This window comes from Spermophilus citellus (genome assembly GCF_964194105.1).
Source record: "Spermophilus citellus genome assembly, chromosome: 4".
Taxonomy (NCBI): Eukaryota; Metazoa; Chordata; class Mammalia; order Rodentia; family Sciuridae; genus Spermophilus; species Spermophilus citellus.
Window position 1 is genome coordinate 41,189,078 of NC_138185.1, and position 25,631 is coordinate 41,214,708.

The window sequence follows — 25,631 nt, forward strand, 5'->3', positions numbered from 1 at the left end:
CAATATACATCAGTAGGGAGTCTTTCTCCCCATCTCTGTGCTCTGCATCCCTGTGTGTTGGCTCTATTTCAGATACTCTTCCTTTCTGGGGCAAAAGTAGTCACAGAATATCACCTCATCAACCCCAGTAAAAATGAGGACCTTCTTTCCCAACAGTTTCAATGTCAGATCTAGGATTGAGTTTAGTTGTTTTGAGTTTTGTTGTCTCTGATTGGCCATACTTGAGACAACTGTCTATCCCTGAGCTGTGGCCAGAGACATACAGTGCTCTTCCTGGACCTGGGTCACCATGGGATCTCTGGGACCATGGTGGGGGTGTGTGTGTATGCAGGGAACAAATAGAAGGTACAGCCAGCTATATTTCAGTTTAATGGATTAAACCAGGGACTCTCCAGAGGAAAACAACTGAAATATCAATTTAAAAAATGGATAGTATACACTCTACTATAGTCCATTTTTAGTAAATTTTATTTGATTATTGAATGTTTGTCTTATGTTGTTTCATAAGACATAAATTAAGAATGAAGAGAACATAAGGTTATACCTAATTATATAATTTGTTATCCACTCCCCCATTCTACTCTTCCTTCATTGTTAGGGAAGAGTGAAGTGAATTTTCAGAGATATTGACGCTACTTAAAAATTCCACCTCAGAGATTAGAAGTATGGAGAGAAGCTATGGAAAAGGCATACCCAACCAGAACAAATGCAAAAGAAGCATTAACAAGTGAAAATGAATGAGCAAAGATATAAAACATGAAAAGCAATGTGGTGGGAAAACTAAGGAAACACCAGAACAGGAGATATACCCAAAGCAAAAGAGAAGGGCACCATGTCTGTGGTAGCTGGGTTAAATCCGTTGGAAACAGACTTGAGGAAAAGGAGTGTATGACTTACAGGAGTAAACAGTACCCTTAGCCTAAAAGAGAGTGCTTTGGAAAGTAATGTCGAATGGGACTTTTAAAATTTCATTGTTCACTTTTTAAACTGTCATTCTGTATTTCCAAGTTATTTGACAGTGGGTCAGAGGACTGCCAAAAGTACTGTTTGTGAGTGACTTCGGTTTCAGTGGCAGGCCCAAGGCAAAGGCGAAATTTGAGCTTCTGTTTACTTAGGAATTCTTTGGAATGTGTGGTAACCTTGTCTTTAGAAGCCTGATGTTTATAAATTGGCAGAAACACAGAATTGATTCCCTCTCAGTGTTCAGCTACTGCTAGATTTCCTTGTCTACCGCCCATCGAATTAGGGAATTTGGGATCTCATCATCTGTTAATAACTTTACCAGCAACACGTAGCTGTTTAGCACTCTTCAGGGCTGTTTTTCAGGTCACAGTTTCTTCTGATAGCATTTCAGAAAATAGATCTTAGAAATACCATGAAGAACCAGTTGATGAGTTAAAAACCTGATCTGGAGATTCAGAGGTAGAGCCTAGGCAGCTAAATCTTGAGGTTTTATTTTCTACTTATTCATTGACACTCTACAGTGTTAGGTTTCCACATACTAAGTTTGATAAGGACAGGTTTGAAGCAGTCTAGCTCCATTGACCACAAATTTAAAAATCAGTGAAATGTGACCAAAGCATCACATCTCTCAACTACCAAAAGATACCTCCAGAGGGTTATTGGAATGCAAAGAGGATGTTTATTGGGACAGGGAATGCAAATCAAATAAAGCCCTAAAAGAAAAGATAGTGATGATTTCACATCTATGCCCAGAAATTCAATTAAATTCTAATTGAAATATAATTCTGCATAAAATTTAATTATAGGACAATGAGTACTTTCACACCATTAGTTGGGAAAGTTTTCCTGGTCCAAAGTCAGTTGGAGAGGTGCAGGGCCGTGTGTCATAACGGAAAGGTCACAGGTTACAGTGGCATCCAGACCCAGGTGTAAATTCTGGTTCTACCACTTCCTGGCTTGCAGGCTTTGGTAAGTTCCTGTAAGCCTCAGTTTTCCAAAGATCTGGGCAAAGATTAGAAGTGAAAAATTAAAGAGAAAAGCAAACATAATACCTGAAGTATAAAAATACATTAGGTATTCATAAATAGTAGTTATAATCACTATTATTCTCCAGGAATAATACTTATTCCAGGTAATAGCTATTTCCACTCTCTTCTCTGCAGGAGAAATTCCATGAAAAAATTGTGTGTGTTTAAATAGACTGGCTAAGAGTTAAAAACTAAAAAAAAAAAAAAAATATGTCCCGGGTAGGAGAAAAAAAGTCTTGCTGGTTTCCTGGGTAAAATGTGGTCAAGTTCTTATTTTCTTGCTATGCATATCTTTTCCAAAAATATTTGCTGTGTGTACTTTCCTCTGTGTAGAAACGTTCCCAGCCACCTAACTATTGCCATTCCTTCAGTAAGTCTGCCATTATTTTTTTAACAGGTGCCAGCCAAAAGACTCATAAGCCCCTTATGAGCTAACAATGAAATTTCAACTCAGAAAAGACATAAAAAGCCAGTTTCCTGAAAATTATAACATACATAAGTTTGGAATGTCCCTGTTTGTTTTTGTCTTTCTTTTTTGGTTTATAGAATACTCTTAGATCTTTATGTTGAAAAACTGTCAATTATTACTGGCTGCTGGCCACTTTTTCATCTCTGGGGTAATAGATTTTTACTATAAAACTTCAACTCTGGTCAAAGCAGACAGTGTGTTATAAAAAAAATAGACTGAGCACAAATGCAGCTATAAAAATCTCATACGTTTACCTCTAAAAGTGAAGGTTTATGGTATTTTAGAGAAATGGCATTTAATAATAAAAAAAAACTTGGTACTCAGTAAATACTTGTAGGTGGCCAAATGAATGAATTAATGAATGAGCAAATGTACAAAGGGAATTAATCATGACTGCAAATAATTTCTCTTAAATGAAGTATACTGCTTATTTTCCTAGGGTAAAAAAAGTGAAGATAAATCATTGTTTAAATGATACTTTAGGGACTAGAAGAATAGTGCATGTGCTAAAAATGCATTGTTCCCAAAGCAGAATGAGATGGGTACAGTTACAGAAAGCCTATCAATCCCTTTCTTTTCTGAGATCAGTGGCCTTGTGTATAATTTAGTTTTTGAAATTCTTCCTTTTCCTGGGCAGGGAATAGCCCCCAGAATATCAGACCTGTGGTTATTTGACAACAGCTCAATTTACCTCACAGCAATTTCTGTCATCCATATCAACAAAAATCTTTGGGAAGTAAAGGTCATTTCAGGCCAGTGAAAAACAGCAATGGATTTATTGGGGTAGTTTCTAAGGCTGAAAAGGAGGTACAGTCCAAATGTGAGCATGATCTTAGACCAGATTTAAATTCTTACTTAATTGGAAGTCTCAATTGCCTTTTCTAAAATATAAGGCAAGGATAGTGCCTGTCTCCTAGTATTTTTGGTGAGGATCAAATGAGACAATACATGTAAAGCACGCAGTCCAATGTCCAAATACTATTACTACTTCTGACATCAAATGTATGGGTTTTTTCCTTACATTAAATTATTCTGTAACTCTCTGGATACAAACTAGGCATTGTACAATTCAATTCAGTTCTGGTACTAACTACCAAGGATTGGCATCAGCCCCCATAGATTTAGGGCTCAGTCCCATAAGAGAACCCCCACTTCAGATGCCAAATGCAAGTCTAGGCCATCTGTGTTTCTGCTAGACTGCCCAGAAGTCAGGGGAATGGTTACCATACCTCCCTCCTCAGGTTAGATTACTGGCTAGAATGGCTCACAGAACTCAGGGAAAACAGTTTCCATACTATTACCCATCTATAAAGTTTAAAAAACAGCCAGATGAGGTAAGGTTGGGAAGTGTCTTCAACACAGGAGCTTCTGTCCCTGTTGAGTTGGGTTATACCACCATCCCAACAAGTGGATGCTTTCATCATCTTAGAAGCTCTCTGAACCACATTGTATAGGATTTTTATAGGGTGATTCCTTTACCTAGGCGTAACTGATGAAGTCATTGGTCACTGGTGATAAACTCAATTTCTAGCCCTTCCCTCTCCATTGAGGTGAGAGGGTAAGACTGAAAGTTCCAACCCTGACTTTATGATTTGTTCCTCTGGAACCCACTCCCCTCCTGAAGCTACCTAGGAGCCCTGCCAAAAGTCACTTCATTAACATAAACTCAGGCATGATTGAAAGGGGCTTATTGTGAATAACAAAAGATGCACCTATCACTCAGAAAATTACACGAGTTTTAGGAGCCCTGTGCCAGGAACTGGGGATACAGACCAAATATTTATTTATTGTTACATTACAGTATTACACTCAATCATAGTAAGTGCTCAAGTAATGGAAAGTAATTGGCGGTCAAACCAACTCTTACATGATCAGGAGGAATTTCATTTCACATCCATGGATCTTGGAGCTAAAGGCATAGAGGTATAAGGGTATAAGGAGGCAGAGATGAATGCTTTCTGCAAGAAGTGATTTCCCAAAGATCTCAAGGCAGGAAATCGGGCAGTGTGAATAAGGGAAACTGGTGAATGAGAGGAAGAGAAGATAAGGATGGAGAAGAAGTATAGAGAAGTAGAGAAGGGAGAACCTCATGGGCAAAGAGCTTAACTTGCAAAAAGGGAATTCTTGGTAGTCAGTATTAGGGTTTCTTTGAAGGAAACCCACCCTCATGTCTCAGACTGTAAAAATCAAATTCCATTAAAGAGGGAGGTTTAGATGAATTCAACTGGATCATGAGGAGATCCAGTCTAGAAAGATTAAAAAGAGAATGTGAAAAGAAAAGCACAAAAATATATTAAAATTAGTTCAACTGCTGCTGGGTTTTTCACACTCACAATTCATCATAAGGTGACACATAATATTCCTGGAGAACACTCAACTTAATGTCCCCATGTACCCTCCCACATCCTGTCTTGGACTCTCTGTGGATACCTTCCCACTGTCAGAGAGCTCAGTCCCTTGCCATGTAGGACTCTTCATAGGCGGATGTATATCTTCATACCATGGCCACTGGCTTCTCTTAGAGCAGGGACCCAGAGAGCAGAGTAGAAGTGTCAGCCCTTTTATAGTCTAATCACAAAGCAATCTAGCATCACTTTTGCCATGTTCTGTCATTAGTACCAAGCCCCTACATGCAGCAGACACTCAAGGGGAGGAGAATTGGAGAGTTCCATCTCTGGAAGGCAGGACTGTCTAAGAATTTGTGGGCATATTTTTGAAATCACCATAATTCTAAACAGCTTTCTACTTTCCTGTTCCAAGACATCTACTTCTAGGCTGTGTCTGTGCCCTTGGATTCTTTGAGACCTTCTCAAATCTTAAATTCTCTTATTGACTTAAGCTCCAAAGTCCTTTCCAATATCATGTGAGGTCTTGAAATCAGTGAAAACCTGGGGACCTTGCTGTGTTGCAGAAAGTGATGTCACTGGTGAACAGGAGGTGATTGGAGGTTATCTTAATAGAGCATCAATCCAATCCTATACCACATGGGTTATCATCCCTCAACGAGAAGTTCAGATGTGCGGTTTCCTAGGCTGAGTCTTCCCCCGGTGTTTCATCAGGTCTTTCTGAAACAGAGGTCAGCATATTTCTGAAAAGGACCAAATAGGAATAAATTTCGGCTTTTCTGGCCACATATGGTCCTGTTGTCCATTTTTCATTATTTTTATTACAACCCTTTAAAAATGTAAAAAACATCTCAGCTTGCAGGGTATACAAAGACTGACCTTCAGTCCATGGTTTGCAGACCTCTTCTGTAAAATAATCATAGATACTTATTATGCCTTGGAAATGTTTTAGATGAGTCTCTCCACATGACCCCACCACAGTAAAAGACACTTTCCATGTCTCTCAAATTTCCTAAAGAGATCTAATTTATCTTACTCTAGGTAAAGAGCTGGGAGTCCTCTGTTCCGGTTGGGTACGTTTTACATAGGATTTCTCTCATGCCTTCAGGGAGACAGAAACAGGTTCAAAAATTAAGTCACTAAAATGACTAATGTGGTTCTGTCAGAGAAGAATTATAGACCTGCAGGGTGATGGTTTCTTAGAGAACTCATTTTGCATTTCTATCCATCAAGTGAATAACAATAACCTTCTCCAACACACTGAATAAAGAATATATAGACAGCCAGTAAGTGTTACTTTCTCTTCACTAAATATTTGCACCAGAAAGGATTTCTATAGCAATGAGAATTTGTGTCAGATTTTTTTTTAGAGAGAGAGAGAGATTTTTTTTAAATTTTATTTTTTAGTTTTCAGTGGACCCAACATCTTTATTTTATTTTTATGTGGTGCTGAGGATCAAACCCAGCGCCCCGTACATGCCAGGCGAGATGCTACCACTTGAGCCCACATCCCCAGCCCCAAGATTTGGCTTTTAATAGGGAAAATAATCCAACCTCATAATCTGGCTTTTAGGTCTTTATGGTTTTCTAATATGTCAGTATGCTTTATTGAGGGTATCTATGCATACACACACACACACACACACACACACACACACACACACACACACTCAGGTACACACATACCCTGTGTCTTTATTAACTACAAAATTAAAATCCTCACATGAGAATTCTTAAAAACAAAAATACTTAATACTCTACTTTCATGAGGACATTAGTAAAAATATATTACCTAGCCCACCTATCAAGAAAAGAAAATGTGTTAATATGTATGTATGTATGATTAATAAATCCAAACTAGAAGAAGGAAAAAAAAAAGCTGAAGGAAGAAACTAAAAACACATCATTTCTAATGTTTCACATCCCATTTAACTAGTGCCACATCCTTATTTTACTCCCATGCCCAAACCTGTAGTGCTACAGAATTGCTAACTTGAGATGCCACAGAAAGACCATGCAGAGACTGGCAAATTCTTGCAAAAGGAGGGAGTTTTGGCTGAATAATTTAAAGAGTCAGTGAATCAGGTCTGTATCTCTGTTTTTTAATCATCTATGGTCTTAAGTCTTTGTTTAATCCTCTTCAAGTTTACCACATGGGACTCATTATTACGTTTAATCAAAACTGACCAAAGTCATAATTTAATTAGCTTTAATAGGTCAGATCTTGAAGGGTCATCTTTCATTTCAAATACATAGTGTTTCTTCCTGTAATCATTTGTTCTTGTAAATAATTTTGATCATAAATTTATTAGCCAGTTGCTGAGGAAATTATCCATTTGCCATTCATTTGAATGGTTTAAAAGGCAGATACATGTATCTGGATACTTGTCCCAACATTGCCATGTGATTAGAATGATTTTTTTTAATCTAACTTGACTTGTTTTGATTGACATTTGTAATCACAGGACAACATTTATTACGATATTGTTATTTTGGGGTTTTCATAAGAAAACTTATTTGTAGCATAAGTGCTAACATCTAAGGCCACTCAGGCACTCCTAGAAACTACAAATGTTCCAAGGGGTTAATAAAACAGAGAAATTGGTCCCATCACATCCAGTAAGATCTGACATTAGTAATGGGAACTGGGAGATGAAGAGTAATTTGCTCTCAAAAGCAAATTGCGAAGGAGATAGAGAATCCTGAAAATCTTCAAGCAATGGCTGTAGGATTGTTCTCCTGTGGTCTTCCTTATCCATAACACTCTATCATTCCTCTACCATCAAATTATTTTTGTCCATTGTTCCCTGTGGCAGCCACTGCCTCCTCAAGGGGTGCCATCTCTTTAGATAGGAAGGGGCTCTACATATTAAATGACTTTCTCTGGAACTCAAGAGAGGGACCAGGCCAATGTCCACCAGGCAGACTGATTCACATTTTGAATGAGAGCCATCACTTGCAGAGATTTCTCTTTCATTGATTATGAGCCAGTCTGATAATTTTTTTTTACCCAAAATATTTTGATGGAGAGGAGACAGCTGGAAAACCTTTACAGTTATTCAAAAAGAGTGTATTAGATCAAGGCAGACTTCTGCAAATTGACCAATTTGGCAACTGGTACAAAGAACATGCCAGAATATTCCTTAGCTAGGGATTCATGTGTCATTTAATGTCTACAGCATTGCACACACTGGCAATGCATAATAGTCTGTAGCCTACTTTGCCACCAGGGGAGGAGAAACAGATGTGCCTATTTGTCTTTTGATGTGGCTTTTGATATTTACATGGACTTGTTTAAAATATCCTCAACCACCCTTGACAATTTTTTCATAGTGCTCGAGTTTGTTGACTAGTTGTTTCAGGTGACGATTTAGAATGTGGTTCTGATCTCAAGATGATCCACTGTGGCAGCATTACCCTGGCATGGGGGGAAGACACAGACAATTGGGAAGCAGACATTAAGAAATGACTTGTAGTATTTTATTTATTAAAAATGAAATAAGATCCCCAAAAGTTTCTTTATGGATTATTATGCCTAATGTAAATTTGGGGGTAAATTTAACATTCCCTGCTCAGTATAGTAATTATAGAATTACTGTTATAGGTAAGAAGGTTAGATGATTAGTGTTATCAGTAGTCTTGGGAGAGCTGACAGGTTCATTACTAAATAAAAGTAATTTATACTAAATTGAAAATGGCAGCTGATTCTTAAAACATGGTTTAATGGGCAAGACATCATGAGGATATTGGAGACATGTTGGAGAAGAAGAAATTGCAATAGGTCTGAAGTCACAGAAAGTATGTGGTTGTCCTTTTGCTTACGCTCTCCCTGAGGGCTGACAATAGGATATATTCCTATTTGTGACAGAAAGAGAACAAATATTGGAAGCAACTGTCTCAGGCCATCAGTCAAAATGTACAACCCAGACAAGGTCACCAAAAAAAAAAAAAAAAAAACTAATCAAGAACATCTGTAAGTAACATAACCATATCCCCCCCCCCCAAAAAAAGACTTACACATGCATATTTCACCTTTTTAAAATATACATCAATTTTCTAAATATCATTTTAGAGGAATTTTTACTGGGATTTTTTTTCTTTCATCTATTTGGCATCTCTTTCTTTCTACTAAAATGTCTCTGTTGCATATCTGAGTCACCTTAAGTCTACATGACACACTTTGTTCCCAGCCTCCCTAAACTCTGGTTTCCCTAAGCCATCAGCTGGAGTGGAGTTCAGGGTAAGCAGTACAGCATGCTGATTATCCACTTGTATATGGGAGGCAAATGATCAAGGCTCAAATCCTGTTTCTACTCCCTGCCAGCTCTGGAAACTTTGGAGAGTTACTGCATTTAGAAGACCATCTATAAAACAGAATATTTACTATATCTGTACCACAAAATTATTATGTATATTAATTATGATAATTCAGAACTTTTCCTGTAGAGATTACCACCGTCTCTCCTCATTCACACCTCCATCCAACCACCCACCAAAGCCATTGATCTGGGAACACTTGCTAAATCTACCCTGTTCTCTCTTTCCTCACCTGCCCCTCCCCTTTATCTCAGACCACTGTCATCTCTTCCTGGAGTATTTTAATCAATTCTAAAGAAGGTTGCTTGTCATGACTGCTCCTCCTGCCCTATCTCCCTCAGTGAGTGCCTGACAAAGTAGCCATGTGAGGGAGAACACTTTCATGGCTCCCTACTACCCTCCCTCCATAGACGTGTCTCACTCATAACAAAAGATACAAAACCCTTTCTTATATGACCACTTGTTCTTCACCTGGCTTTGCTCCTGCCTCCCCTCCCTGTGGGGTCAGTGTTGCAACAGAACTGAATTATTGTCACTCTCCAAACAGACATGCTCTGGGTCTTTTTCCCCACGCCATGGAGAACACTCCTTCTCCCCTCAACTCATCCTGCTCCACTTACCAGAATATGGCACTCAGTGTCTGTACTCCAGCCCCACTGCCCCCTCCCAAATTGTCAAAGATGTCAAGGTCTTTTCCATATGAGGACTTCTCCACATAGTCATCCCTCTCCCCACTTTTACCTCATTAAGTTCTACCCATTAATTTTAAATTTAAATTTTAATTTAATTTTAATTTTTTTGGTAAAATACCCTTAAACTTGTCAGCTCAAATGTCATTTCCATGGGGAAACCCCCTCATTTATCATTGGTTGAGGGTGGTATTCTCTCCCCCACACTTTAGTTTGGGCAGGACAAGCATCCTGTCGAGACCATAAAAAACCCTCAGGGAGCATGTTCATGAGGAGAAGCCACTGCTGCACACAAAAATGAGAGGTGAGTGCCAAGTGATAACAGTGGGGTATGAGATCCTTGGTGACAGTCCCAATGGACTCTTATTTTCTTGACACCTTTCCTCACTAGTTAATATTAAGTCTCAAATACATTTGTCACTACAAATTTTTTTTGAGAAGCTACTTTATAAAAGAAATGGATGAAATTAACTTTAAATCTTATATTATTTTACCCAATATATCCAAAGTCTTATTTCAACATGGAATCAATATAAAATTGTTAGTGAGATATTTTGTCTTTTTTTGTATTGTCTTCAGCATCTGATATGTATTTTGCATGCATAGCGTATCTCACTTTGGACTCACCATATTTCGAGTGTCCAAAAGTCATGTGTGATATCACTAGTGGCAGCATGGCTCTAGAGGACAGATTCTTGACAGAGGCGAGCAGGTCAGTAAATTTTTGCTCCATGGTAAAAGTCTCAGCTGAGGCGGGGCCTCCTCAGAACGCTTTACTGAGCCCTTGGGACTGGAACTAGGTGCTCACACTAAGAACATCCACAGCTCTCTGCTGCCTCCTGCACAGTGTTTGTTGTACTTAACTGGGGTTGTCTGTCACCCCTCTGCCTCTCCTCTAGGCTTCTGGAGGATGCGTGTTCCCATCTTGTTCAGCTCTGTGTCTGTAGCACCCAACACAGCGTCCAGAACTGAGGAAACTTCTTCAAAGTTTCAAAGATTTTCATCGCATTTTAAAGATAAAGTAATTTGATTAGGACCCTTTGTGAAATTTTAGTGAAAAGGTAAATTTTGTGCATTGATTTTATAAGGTCTTTTTTTTTTTTTTAAGAAATACTACTGTAGTCTCAAGGGATTACTCAACTGGTGGCTGTAGAAATTCAGAAGTTTGAAAATGAGCAATGCAGTCACAAAGCTGAGTAGGCTGTCCATAGCCATATTTAATGAATTAAAGTAAACAATATCATGCTTTCTGTTCTTACTAGTTAATAATCTAGAACCTAGACCAGGGCTTCTCACAGTGAGGTACCAGACCAGCAGCAGATCAGAAATGTCATCTGGGAATTTGTTAGAGATGTAAAGGCTTAGGTCCCACCCCAGCCCTCCTGAACCAGAACTGGGCAATCTGTGCTATAACAGGTCTACCAAGTCCTTCTGAACCTCAGTGAAGTTTGAGAACCCCTGTTTCTGATGCAATAACTGCTAAATTACTCTCCTATGAGAAAATCATGACACCATAAGGAAGAGGGCTTTCTATGCCTCCAATTTTACACAACTAAGCATTGGTTCTGTCTGCTGAGTGTAGTTTCTTTACTTGCAAATTAGAGTTGCCCTGCATATCCTCTTGTTCTGCACCTGCAGATTCAAACAACCAAGAATTAAAATATTTGGGGAAGAAAATGTGTATACTAACAGGTACAGACATTTTCCCTTGTCATTATTCCCTAAACCATGTAGTAGAATAACATGCACATAGTATTTGCATTATATTAGGTATTATAAGTAATTTGGAGCTGATTTAAAGTATCCAGGAGGTTATGTGTGGGTTCTATGCAAGTAGTATACCGTTTTATATAAGGTACTTGTACATCCATGGATTTTGGTGTGCAAGGGAGTCCTGGAACTAATCCCACGTGGATATCATGGAATTATTGTTTTTTTTTCATGTGAAGTAAAGGGAATAATATGTAGAAATTCATTCTGGTACAATATCATATAGAGATTCAATAAACATATGTTTAAGTAAATCCAATTTTGGAATTCTGCAATTTTAAAGTAGTGGCAAGATACATATAGATAGCACTGTTGTTTTTACAGTTGTCAGCTTTGGAGTAGATATCAACAATTATATATTATAGAATATATTATAGAACTATAATGGGTGAGGGGACATTGCTACAAAATGTTCATATTGAATCATGGAAAACTCATACATTGCTTTCATCTTAAACTTCAAAACTCCAAATCATTATCTTGAAATTCTTATTTTCACTACCTAAAAAGCAAAGTCTCAATCCAGAAAGAACAAATATGCTAAAGGAAGAAAGTGATAAAAATATGAAAAGGAAAGTTTTTCCCTTCCAGGATAATGTAGGGTTTGCTCATAACCTCAGATATATGTCTATTAAATTGCACCCTAGAGAGGACGGATATTAAACTATACAAAGTATACAAGACTTTCCCTTTGGGAGTTGCCCCACATGGCACTTGCACTCACACATGGATACCTGCAATCAGTAAATTCCCAAGGGGCCACATGGACAACCCCAATTGGAGAGTCGGCGTACTCACTGATGTCACACATTTCCTTCAGCTCAAATACTCCACATTATTCTACATATTTGAAATAAATCCTATCCGTATTCTGAATAATCATCTCTAGCCTCAGTTCCATCTTGTGTAGGCAGGAACATCTCAGGAAACCATTCCATCCTTTTGTGTCAACTCCCAAAGGGAAAGGCTTTTGTTTCCCAAAGAGCCTAATTTATTCCCTCTCCAGCATTTTGAACTTTGTAGGTATTCAACAAACATTAATTGATGACAAAGATTTTTAACAGTTTGAATGTATTCATGGGGTGACTTTTCTATTTAAAGAACATCTTTATATACTTTCCATTCTTCAGCAAAAAAGCAGTTCCTCTTGCCAGTTCTGTATTTAACATCTGCACGAAGCACATTGTGTGCCTGTTTTAAACAAATGTGTGGGCACAGTGGTTATCTCAATTCAGGAACATAAATGACAGTATGCAGAAATACAGTTTGTAGAAGGAAATTTAACCTTAGAGCTTAAAGTTAATGGAAAAATGCACTTGTTGCTTTATTTGAGAGTGAAAGAGAAAGTGCACAAGGAAATCTCATTGTAATGCTATTATGCTAACTTCACCTTGGTCATAATTTTCCCAGATATGAGGTAGACACCAGGTTATTTTTACGCCTTTGAATGGGTGTAATTTATGGTCAATTCACCATTATAGATAAACTATCAGAATAACGTGTCGGCGTAATTAAACCTCTAACCTCAGTTGCACTGTAAAGACATTAGAAGACACTGGGAAAGCTGCTTAATTCCTATTTGTTTGTTTCTTTAAAAAAAAGACACATTAGTGTATTTCTTAGTATTGTCATTCCTTAATGGTTATTGATTGTGTGCAGGATGCTTTGTATCTGTACAAAGTACTGCAACTTCCCCAGGGAAGTTTGTGCTAATGAATAGTTTTTTCTAAAGTACTTAGAAATCCTTGGATTAAAAACTAACCATATCAGAATAAAAGTATTTGTATTAACATGCCATATGGGAAACCATATGTTATCTATTAGCAGAGTAATATTGAAAATAGACTTCTAGTGCATTGGTTTATGCTATTTATATACCAAGATATGCAACAGCAAGTTGGGTTTGCCAAGGTCATACTTTCAATGCTGAAATGCCACAATGTTTAATCCTCTGCACATATTTGTTGAGCTCCTTCTTGACTACATAGCATGGGGTGACCACGAAGCACGGTGTTTATCATTATACTGAACACATGGAAGGGATAGTTGCATGCTAGTCTCTTCTCCTTGAACTCATGTTGCACTTAGGTCTTGCTTGACAGGCATATCTAGTTTGGAAATAACAAGTTTTGTTATTTCTTCTTCCTTGTGCATGGTTAACTATACTATTTAAGACATGCTTATACAGAGAGAAGGCTGAGGGAATTTGCTTCTCTGCCCTGAACTGAGGATCAACCCACGACTCTTATGCCTCTTCCATAAAGTCTTATAATGCTATTTGAGTTTATTTGGATAGGACTGGCTCTGCCAGGCAGGAACGTGTGGATCAGCCTTTTCCCACACTGGCTATGGATGTCCCAGTACTTCCCAGGAGACTCTTAAGTCATTAATCTGGAGAAGAGTACTGTAACACACTCCACACAAAATCTCTATTGGCCAGGGAAAAGAATTTCTTCTCTTAGCTTGGTGCTCTTAGAAGGATACAAAACAGTGATGGGTTTGTTATAACAAAGGCCTGGGCTCCTGTCTAGACAATTCTCCTTGAAAAATTCTTCCCCACATGATTCATGGCCCTCATATTTCATAAATAATCTGAAAATCTTAGAAAATAGTTTTCCCTCTTTTTCCTGACTAATTCATGAACTAGCCAGGCAGGGCCAGGTAAATCCACAGCACATTTTATTAATTTGCAAATATTTATTAAACATAAACCAATGCTCATTCTAGGTACTTAGGAGACATCTGTAAATAAACCAAAGATCCTCACCTGAATAGTTCATAATCGAGAGGGGGGCAGGTACACATAAACATGAATATAATACCCACATAAATTATATATTAGAAAATGATGGATGATTGGATTAAAAAATTAATCTAGAAAAGAAGAGAGTAGATGGAGGTGGCAAATCGTTTGCACTATTCAACAAAATATACATCACAGACCCCATTGAAAAGGGTACAGTTTAGCAAAGACTTGAAGGAGGTGGCGGGGGACACACCAGGCAATACTGGAGGAATGGCACAGAGACCAGCATGGTGGCATCACACAAGTGGAGAAGAGACCAGAAGGAAGTGAGGGCAGGAAAACACAAGGAGTCCCCAACACTTAAGGTCTTGCTACCATCAGAGCTTTTGAGCAGAGGATTGGTATGGTTCAAATCACATTGACTTTTATGCTAAGAATAGACTTGAGAGCAAGAGCTGGAACCACAACACGTGTTGAAAAGTCATTGCCACAGCCTTAGAAGGAGGGGACACATAGTGGCCCCAGGAATGGTGGTAAAAAGATGAACTCTAACTTACCTGTGCTCCCTGTACTTCACCATATTTGATTATTAAGAACTATTCTCTGATGGCAGCTAATAAGAATACAAACAACAATAAGTGTTGGCGAGGATATAGGAAAAAGGCACACTCATACACTGCTGGTGGGACTGAAAATGATGCAGCCAATATGGAAAGCAGTATGGAGATTCCTTGGAAAATTGGGAATGGAACCACCATTTGACCTGTTATCCCACTCCTTGATCTATACCCAAAGGACTTAAAAACAGCAAACTATAGGACACAGCCACATCAATGTTTATAGCAGCACAATTCACAATAGCTAAACTGTGGAACCACCCTAGATGCCCTTCAGTAGATGATTGGATAAAGAAAATGTGGTATATATAGACAATGAAATATTATTCAGCATTAAAAGAGAACAAAATCATGGCATTAAATGGATGGAGTTGGAGAATATAATGCTAAGTGAAGTAGGCCAATCACAAAAAACCAAATGCCGAATATTTTCTCTGATATAAGGATGTTGATTCATAATGGGATTGTGGGGTGAGCATGGGAAGAAGAGACGAACTCTAGACAGGGCAAAGGGAAGAGAGGAAGGGACGGGATAGCATAGGGGAAGGAGAGACAGTGGAATAAGATGAACATCATTATCCTAAGTACATGTATGAAGACATGAATGGTGTGAGTCTACTTTGTGTATAAACAAGCTCTACATGTGTAATATGAATTGCAATGCATTCTGCTGTCATATGTAGCAAATTAGAATAATTTTTTTTAAAAAAAGAACTATGATATAGAAGAGGCATGAAATTTTTAAGCTAACCTACAATTTACTAAAGTTTAAGCAAAAATTCAGATACAATTCATACCTTTTCTACGTAGAGAGCTGAAAAATGTTTCAAGAAAAAGTACTACTGATTAGGGAGAAAAATGAAGTTTCCTTTTATCTGTGAGTAAGTATATATGAACATTCTAATTGCTATAAGGCATTGTGCTGAATGCTAAGAACTGCAAGGGGTATCTCCTATAAGAAAGGGCTGTTGCTATAACAAAATACCTGAGGCTGGATACTCATAAAGAAGAAAGATTTATTTAGCCCACAGTTTAAAGACTAGAAGTCCAAAAACCAGGCAGCCCCATCAGTTTGACCTCTGGTGAAGGCCTAATGATTGACAGTTTTGCAATGGCAAAAGCACATGCAGAAGAGACCACATGTTGGGACAGGAAGTCAGAGACAGTTAAGAGTCAGACTTATTCTTCTTATAACAACTCATTCTTCTAGAAACTAACTGGAGTCCTCAGGATCTTCATTATTCCTCTCTGAAGACAGTACCCCCAATGAACTATTCTCCTTCTTCCAGGCCTCACCTCTTACAATACCACAACATTGAGTCCAAGCTTCCAGCACATGAACCTTTGGGGCACAAAGTCCAAACTATATCAAACCATGACAGCAGCTGAGCAGAGGACATGGGCAAAGAGCGAGACCTCAGGCTCTGGCATAATCTGAAGCTCAACTGAAGTCCCAGCTCTGCCATAAACTATGATATCAGAGAAGTTACTTGAATTCCCGTCTGTAAAAATTGAGATAAAGATTAACTCAGTGGAGTCTGTTTCAGGATTCATGGTAACCTGTGAGGTGTATAAGTATCTAAGTGGTGCAAAAGGAAAGCTTGCGAGCAGCAGGTGCCACTCATGTTAGAAGATAACTCCTCTACCATGCATGGAAAGACACGTATGAGGCTTCTCATAGCCACCTTGGAACTCTACTAAAGTGTAATCGATTAACATGGATCAATCAGCTGATGACACTTCCAGAACAAAACATTTAAAGTTCAGGAATTAACTTTTCCACCTTCCTTTCCTTCTTTATTTCCTTCCTTCTTAGAGTCATTATGTCCCAGTGTCCCATATCATATCTGCCCAATGTCCTATTTATAGGATGGTGTACTTATGTAAAAGGTGCCATATTATCCCAGTTTCCAATTTATACGACAATCTATGCTTTTATTCTTTTTTAAATTTTTTTTAGTTGTCGATGGACCTTTATTTTAGTTATTTATATGTGGTGCTGAGAATCGAAGCCAGTGCTTCACATGTGCTAGACAAGCACTCTAACCACTGAGCTACAAGCCCAGTCCTATGTTTTTATTTTTAATGATAATGAAGAATATATAACTTCTAGATTGTGATTTCCAATCTACTTAAATGCATCTGTGTGGATTTTGTTGAAATATTTGCAGAATTGAAAATTAGGGGACCTAATGGGTTCTGCAAGGCTGAGCATGTTAGGTGCCCACGTTGAAGGGAGAGGGGCTTTGGGGGGCCAGACTTGGGCTAAGTCATGTGGGCATCTCCAGCTCAGATTGAAGAAAACCAGAGACAAGGAAATGCCCTATGTTCTCCTAGAATGCTAAAAAGGATATTGTAGGAAAATTGGCAAAATTTTCTTGTGGTCTGTGACTTAGATACCGGGAATGTCATCAGCGTTAATCCCCTGTTCTTGATGTGCATGTTGTGGTTATTCACAAGAATATCCTTGTTTATAGAAAATATACATCAAAGAATTCGGGGCTGATGGGAGTGATTAGGGGATGGTTACATCTGCAATTTACTCTCCAAAGTTTCAGGGGGAAAAAGAAAGAAATTTTCTTGTAACTTTATGGTGTTTAAAATTATTCAAAAGAACAATATATTTTATATTACAATTTTACAATAAAGATATAACAAAAGTGGGCTGGGGTTGTGACTCAGTGGTAGAGCATTTGCCTAGCATGTGTGAGGTACTGAGTTTGATTCTCAGCACCACATGTAAATAAATAAATAAAATAAAGGTCAATCAACAACTAATAAAAATATTTTTTAAAAAGATATAATGAAAAAAGGTAATTTATAAAGGCATAAAGATCTTTACATTTAAAAAATGTTCAGAGTTGTAGTACCATTGCTCCCACCTGTTTAAGTGCCAGAAGGATTTAATTTCCAATGTTCTTTGTGTTCTGTTAATTCAACAAATTTGTAGGAGATTATAGCTTAGTTCGTCAGCTCTTTTTGTATTATTATTTCCCATATTTTTGATGACTCGTAATTTAAGCATCTTATCCAAACAACAAATATTAGTTACATTTCCAAGTGGGTGGTAAAGGACTAGTATTTAAAGCCCCTTATTGCTATTATTTGTTATATATGGATCACTAGACAAATTCCTAACCATCTCTGTGTCTCAGTTTTCTAATTAATAAAATGTAGATCATAACACCTACTTCACAGGGTTGCTATGAGAATTAAATTTAATAATCTGTGCAAAGCGTTTAGACACTGAACAGAATATAGGCAATACTCAATAAATGCCAGGTGGCTCTAACTAGTATTAATCTTGGGCCCCCGTAACTGTATTGTTAAATAAAACACATAACATTATTTTATTGGTGGCAGTGCACACTCTTTAGGAGCAGTCCTCTTTCATGTAAACTAATTTTATTTTCGAATATGTATATTCTAGACAATTCTGGAATGTGTGAAATGAAAATATGGATGCATAGAGTGCAAAATTAAAGGCTGAGTGCTAACTTGGAAAAAAGATAACTTCAAGCCTTTTTCTTCGTTTGTTCTTTTTGGATATACTTGACAGTAGAATGTATTTTAAAATACTATACATATATGGAGAAAAACTTATTCTAATTACATTCCCATTCTTTTTTTAATATTTTGCTTTAGTTGGACACAATACCTTTATTTTATTTTTATGTGGTGCTGAGGATGGAACCCAGTGCCCCGTGCGTGCTAGGCGAGCACTCTACGGCTAAGCCACAACCCCAGCCCCATATATTCCCATTCTTATTATTAAACATGATGTGGAGTTACACTGGTCCTGTATTCATATATGAATACAGGAAAGTTTTGTCTGATTCATTCTACTGACTTTGCTATTCCCATTCCCTTTCCCCTTTGTCTAATCCAATGAACTTCTATTCTCCCCCAATACACATTTATTGTGTGTTAGCATCCACATATCAGAGATAATATTTGGACTTTGGGGTTTTTTGTTGTTGTTGTTTGTTTGTTTTTGCCAGGGGGCATTGGCTTACTTCACTTAGCAGGATAATCTCCAGTTCCATCCATTGACTGGCAAATGCCATAATTTCATTCTTCCTTAAGACGGAGTAACATTCCATTGTTTATATATACCACATTTTCTTTATCCATTCATCTGTCAAAGGGCACCTCATTTGGTTCCATAGTTTAGCTACTGTGAATTGAGCTACTATGAACATTGATGTGGCTGCATCATTATACTATGCTGATTTTGAGGTCCTTGGGGGTATATACTAAAGAGTGGGATAACTGGGCCAAATGATGGTTCCATTCCAAGTCTTCTGAGGAATCTCCATACTGTTTTCCAGAATGGTTGCACCAGTTTGCAGTCCCACCAACAATGTATGAGTGTGCCTTTTCCCCCTACATCCTCACCAACATTTATTGCTACTTATATTCTTGATAATTGCCATTCTGACTGGAGTGAAATAAATTCTCAGTATGGTTTTAATTTGCATTTTTTTAATTGCTAGAGATGCTGAACATTTTTCATGTATTTGTTGACCATTCATATATCTTCTTCTGTAAAGTGCCTATTCAGTTCCTTTGCCCATTTATTGATTGGGATATTTGGTTTTTTGGGTGTTAGGTCTTTTGAGTATTTTATATATACCCTAAAGATTAATGTTCTATCTGAGGTGCAGGTGGCAAAGATGTTCTCCCATTCTGTAGGTTCTCTTCACCTTCCTAGTTGCTTCCTTTGCTGTGAAGAAGCTTTTTAGTTTGATAACACCCCATTTATTAATTCTTGATTTTACTTTTTGTGCTTTAGGAGTCTTGTTGAGGAAGTCATTTCCTAAGCCAACATGATGGAGTGTTGGGCCTGCATTTTCTGCTAGGCAGACTCTCTGGTCTAATGCTTAGGTTCTTGACCCACTTTGAGGTCAAATTTCATTCTGCTACAAATGGATTTTCATTTTTCCCAGCACCACTTGGTGAAGAAGCTATCTTTTCTCTGATGTATGTTTATGGTACCTTTGTTTAGTATGAGATAACTGTATTTATGTGGGTTTGTCTCTGTGTCTTCTATTCTGTTCTATTGGTATTCATGCCTGCTTTGGTGTGAACACCATGCTGTTCTGTTACTTTAACTCTGTAGTATAATTAAAGGTTTGGTATTGTGATGCCTCCTGTAAGTCTTTTTAACCCAAGAAAAATAAGCGTTTCATTTTTTATTAATTAGCTATCATCAGTTCCTCACAACAGCAATATTGCTGCATATCAAATCACTCCCAAATGCAGTTCCTGACAATGGTTTATTTACTCTCAGTTGATGGAGGCTGGGCTCAGCTGGGTGGTTGTATTTTCCAGCTGTGAGTTTCCTGAACCCAGCTCCAGATTGTGGTTTGGGTTCAAGTCTGCACCACGTATCTCTCATCCTCCTTAAACCAGCAGCTACAGGGACATCTTCCTATCATGGCAAATATCAGGAGCACATGTAACAAATTAATTTATGCAGTATATTCAATCCATTTGCTCACATTCTGTCCAGTAGCATTTCATTGTCCAAACCAGATCACATGGGCAAGCCCAACATCAATGGCCTGGAAGTATTCTGTACACAGTGAGAGGACATTGAGATACATAATCCTATTACAGGGAATTGAAGGATTAGGACCAAGAATCTAATCTTCAAACCACTGCATTTGAATTGTCTAGAAATCTTGAGACTTTTATGAGAAAAAGCAATAGAACCAGCAGATAGTATACATCAGTTTATTTCCTCAGGAGCAGTGATGGATTTAATCTGATTTACCTCCCTTTCTCTTCAAATCTCCATGCACATCTCATGAAAAGAGCTACAAGTCTCAGGGTAGCAATTCATGGACATAGGTTGAAAGTTTGCCCTTGTAAAACACTCTCATATGGAATTAAACTTGGACTCAATTCTTATCATAGTCTAACCAGTGTTGTGTGTATTCACATAAATTCACTTTGCAGCAGGAGTCTCTTCTCTCATTTCTATGTAATTTTATAAAATATTCTTGCAAACAGTAACATGCTCAATAAATATGGATTGAAAGATTGGGAAGTGAGAGTCCTAATACTGGAGAAATGAGAAGATACAGCCAATAGAAGAAATCTTGCAGAATACTGTGCTTTTCTGCATGAGAAAGCAAAGTGTTATGTCACACTCAATATAAACACTATGGAAATTTATTTTCTGAAGTAAATATGTGATTTTAAAGGTATATTAATCAAGAGAATTTAGCTATACAGAACATAGTTTCTGTGTGACGTTTTAAGCTAACAAAATAACTTGGCACTTCTCTGTACCTATTGTTTCACATTTATTGTAAGCCTTTTAAAATCCCTTCTAAAAACCACAAGTTTATATGCCCCACTCCACTTAACTTTTTTATTGTTTATGTGCTTCCTGTGAAGACAGTCAGACAAGGCTGATAAAAAAGAAAGCTTTCCTTATCAAATACTTACGGGCACCTGAATAATGTGATTTTTTTTCTACCCAGGCAAGTCCACTGTTTCACTAAGAACTCACCCATTGGAAGCATTTTAAATGGATGCAAAGTTAAAAGCCAGCCAAAATGTCCTTCTAAAAGAGAGTGCAATGAATGCTAATCTAATTGCCCAAGAATGCATATGCTGGGCTCTAAAAACAAGACCTCTACATTGGTTCCCCCTGCTGGATTTGAGGATGCATTGTCTTGGAAATTGATGCAAACAATATCCCTAAACCTTTTTCATCTGAGGGCACATTGCTCAAATATAGCATGCTTCTAGAAAGCATTTATTTTGTGATAAGCATGCTAAGTGTTCTTGAGTTTGCTTCCCAGAGGCAGAAATACTGCAAGCAGAAAACTGTGTGGCTCATACTCAAAGTGGATAACAAAAGTGTGCCAGTTGATGTCTGTGCTAGGGAGGGGGATGGCATGCATGTGCACTGAGGAAAAAACCCAGGAGAAGTAGGCGCGGTAAATTGCCAGTCTAGGTTTTATTATTAGAAGGTTGGATTTGGGGGTCTGACCATGAATTTATTTTTTATGTTTTTAAAACTTCTGGAACCAGTCCTCACATTCTCATGACTCGTTTCTCTTTCCCTACTTGTCTTACTCTCTGTAAGAAAGTGCTTTATCCTCACCCTATAAGGGACATGGTACCCAGCCTAATTCTAAAGGCAGGCTTTCACTTGTGGACATCACTGCAAAACCTGTGTTATGAAGTCTATCTGTTGGGAAAAGCTGGGATTTCTTCCCGGATGGGAGGAAGTGGGGGAATAATGGCTAAGTTTTTGGTACATGCCACTGTACCAGGTTGGCCTTGTTAAGGGGGAAAGATCAACCATGGTGGTTATTTCCTGCTAGAGCAAAAGCCAAAGCTGTTGTTTACATGAGAATCACAACAGAAAAAAATGTCAGAGAATCATGTGGTTCTTATAAATATGTATTTAGAACACTGGACATAAGAGCCGCAGGTTCTCATATCAAAGATTATACATTGTCCCTCATCAGATGGCACAGTGCTGAGCCATCAGAGGGGATTCTGAAAATGATCATCATTTTCACCACATCTTGACCTAAGCAAGTCCCAGCACCAGTCAGAATTCAGAGAGAAGCAGGAGAGGCTCCATTTCTTGGGAGACAAAGGATTTGAAACTATCTTTAACCCATATTAATATAGGCTGGTACCTTCTGTTTCTCTATCTTCTATACTTAACTACATATTTTATTTTGTTTTTGTATCCTTAAAGAAATTTTCATTTTGATTTGCTTTATTTTCTAAACAGAAAGTGATTGGGGGCGGGGGGGGGGAGTCCTCCCAGCAATGAGGTATAAAATCAGGTCTTTAATTACCTTTGGAAAGTTGATTTTTTTTTTTACATACCAATCCGCTGATATAATACACATTTTAAGACAAAAGAAAATTTTAGATATTTGCTAGTACACATCCCCTGTTGTCCTGCTTATTTATCTTTCACAGAGTTACATACTAAACCAACATAATCATTTCCAGAAAATATTTCATAGCATAACTATGTTTAAGACTGTCATGTACAAGCTAAGTTAAAATAGACTTTTTTGCAACATATATCAAACAGGAAAATAAAGGGCATAGAAATTTGTTCAACCAAGCTTCTTTACACAGACCCTGTAACTTGAGTCACAGGAGAAAAGTAGATTGGAAATTAAATCTGTATTGCATTTGGGAAATGCAGAGCAAAGTGATGTTACAGGACTGCTGAGTGAATTTTGTTTACTGCAGTTCAACATTTAATCTAGCAAATCATGTGAGAAGGGATGAGTATAAATGCACCTATTTCTGTAGGTAATTTTTCTGTTTCATGCCTCTGATTCATCTCTCTGCCTTGCTTTATGGGGAGTCATGCTACATTGATTGCAATTAATTTCAGTGCTGCATATTAGCCATAAAGAGATATTTCATAAATTGACTTGATGTGTTTTTTTTTTCCTGTGTGGTTTTCTTGAAAGATGAGAATGGTCCAGAAGAAAAACAAAGTGTGGAAGAAATGGAAGGGCAGAGCCAAGAAGCAGGTGGGCTCAGATTTCTTTTGAGGAGTCTCCTAGGCCTCATCCACAGAGGTGAACAATAACTTTACTCAATGCTATTGTTTGAAAATGTTTATACCTTTTTCCCTGATTAACTCCGACATTCATTCAGGTCTGCGGTCCTGTTAACTATGAGTTGCCTGTGCTTCTAAATAGAATGTGGTCCATTCTCACTCAGTGTCTCATTCACCAGTTGCATTACACTTCCCTATAATAACAGTTTGCTTGGTAAATGCTCTAAGAAGGGTGGCTAGAGATTGGAAGTGTCAAGTCAGAGCTTGGATGACTTAGGTCAGGCAAAAATGAGTATTTAGTTTGAGGGGGAAAAATTAACTGAAACTGTTTAAAGGCAACGAAGAAGATGCTCTTCCTCCACAATGAATAGAGTGGTTTTCACTCTTTTTGCACTAAATTTTGAAAAGCCATGCTTCTGGTTATTTCTCTGTGCATTATAGGAAATAGTGTCATGGAGCCTGACTATCCCCCCACCCTCTAAGAGCAATAAAAGAGATCAAAAACCTTCCTGACATCACCTCTGTTCACTAAAGGACATATGTGTCAGTTGAATGTTTAGAGATTCTACAACATATATTATAAATTGAACATTTTAAAATAAAATAGCACTTAAGGCTCAAAAGGGATTGAAATCACCTTTGATTTATCATCTCTTTCTACCCGATATTGTACTCAGGCACACTCTCCTTTAAAAGAATAATAGGCACAACCACACAGTTACCAGCATAACCATCAAAATAAAAACATCCTTCTTCCAACCATTTCCAAGTGATCTTTCCAGTTCTAATGAGGTCCACAGAGGGGCATTTTTTATAATAGTGGACTCTGTCTGACGTGTGCCAAGCACGTCCTAGGCCATATGCTGAATTCCTGGAATTAAACCAGGTAGTGTGATAAGTTTTCCACTGAAAACTTCCCACATTAACCTTGGAACTTTTGCAAGGGAACTGGAAGCTTTTATTATTAACCTGGAAGATGGAATTGAAGAAGGCCAATCAAAGAAAGCACTGAAGCAAGGCAGCAAGGACCTTGTGTACCTATTACTGGGTCAACTGGCTCCCTTTGCTGAAACGCAGTCCTTGCAATGAAATGAATTTCTGATACTGCAAACTGTTGTTATCCAACCTTCCCCGCCCCCCAACCTACACATCATTATGATCTGGAGAAGATGAGCCTTATGTGAAAAGCTGTCACTGTTTTTGCTGTTTGGGGCTGACAAGTATTTGTCTACCAACTGCTGACAGCTGAGGCCATTCTCTGACTGTTGAGGTCTCCTGGGTTTTATTCAGTCATTTCTCTGTCCCAAGCTGTCTTTATCAACATAGATATTTTTTTTCCTAACCCATGTACATATACACGTACTCTCACATGCATGGATTTACATGCACAAACACTTTCCTGTGTTCTATTTCATATTTTTCCAGTAATCAGCTGAGTACAGATAGTTTCTTTTTGGATTTGGGATTATCTTGACTATGAGCAGAGAGTGGTAGAAAGTAAGCCCTCTTCTCCAGCACTTGCCTCTGATAACATTATCACCCCAAAATGGGTACCTCTCAATGTAAAGGAGAGCTCTAACTGCATCCCTGAGTGTCTCCCCATGCTCTTCCAGGTGAGCCTACTGCTTTGCAAGAGTCTAGCAGCAGGATTCGTTTGTGACCGTGTCCGGTGTCACCAGATATCATTATGTTCCCTCTGCTCATTTCACAACCACCCTATTCAGAGTGCAGAGAAATTGAAGACATGGTTCTGATTATTAAAGCTCTCTGACCTGCTGTCATTTTCCAAAATAAAAATATCTTCTTTCCATTTGATATAATTCCCAGTGCCAGTTTTTGTTATGTAACTCTGCCGGCCTCTTCCATATGATGGAGAAGATACAATCTCAAAAATAGCATTATTTAGAAATTTGACAGTTGTCATGATTGAATCAAATCAAAATTATATGGAATATTTATCAAGATGTCCATAACAAATCCATACCAGTGGTTTACTGTGACCCAGACACTGTTTGGACACTGAATATAAAGCAGTAAGTAAAAAAATAAAAACAGCACCCCTATTTTCCCAAAGTTTGTATTCTGGTGGGGTGACCCTAACAATAAACAGACAAATAGGAAATA

The 25,631-nt window shown here is 38.0% G+C and overlaps 1 protein-coding gene across 2 annotated transcripts in view; it reads left to right on the forward strand.

Annotated features, from left to right (window-relative positions):
* Positions 1–25,631, forward strand: part of MACROD2 (mono-ADP ribosylhydrolase 2) — a 2,040,087-nt gene that overhangs the window by 1,873,721 nt on the left and 140,735 nt on the right. The window contains exon 12 of one of the 2 annotated variants that reach the window (XM_081290808.1): positions 23,416–23,478. In XM_081290808.1, coding sequence (XP_081146934.1) covers positions 23,416–23,478 — 63 coding nt within the window. Of the gene's footprint in view, positions 1–2,388; positions 2,503–23,415; positions 23,479–25,631 lie in introns of those variants that run through there. The other variant, XM_081290809.1, reaches the window with a different exon arrangement.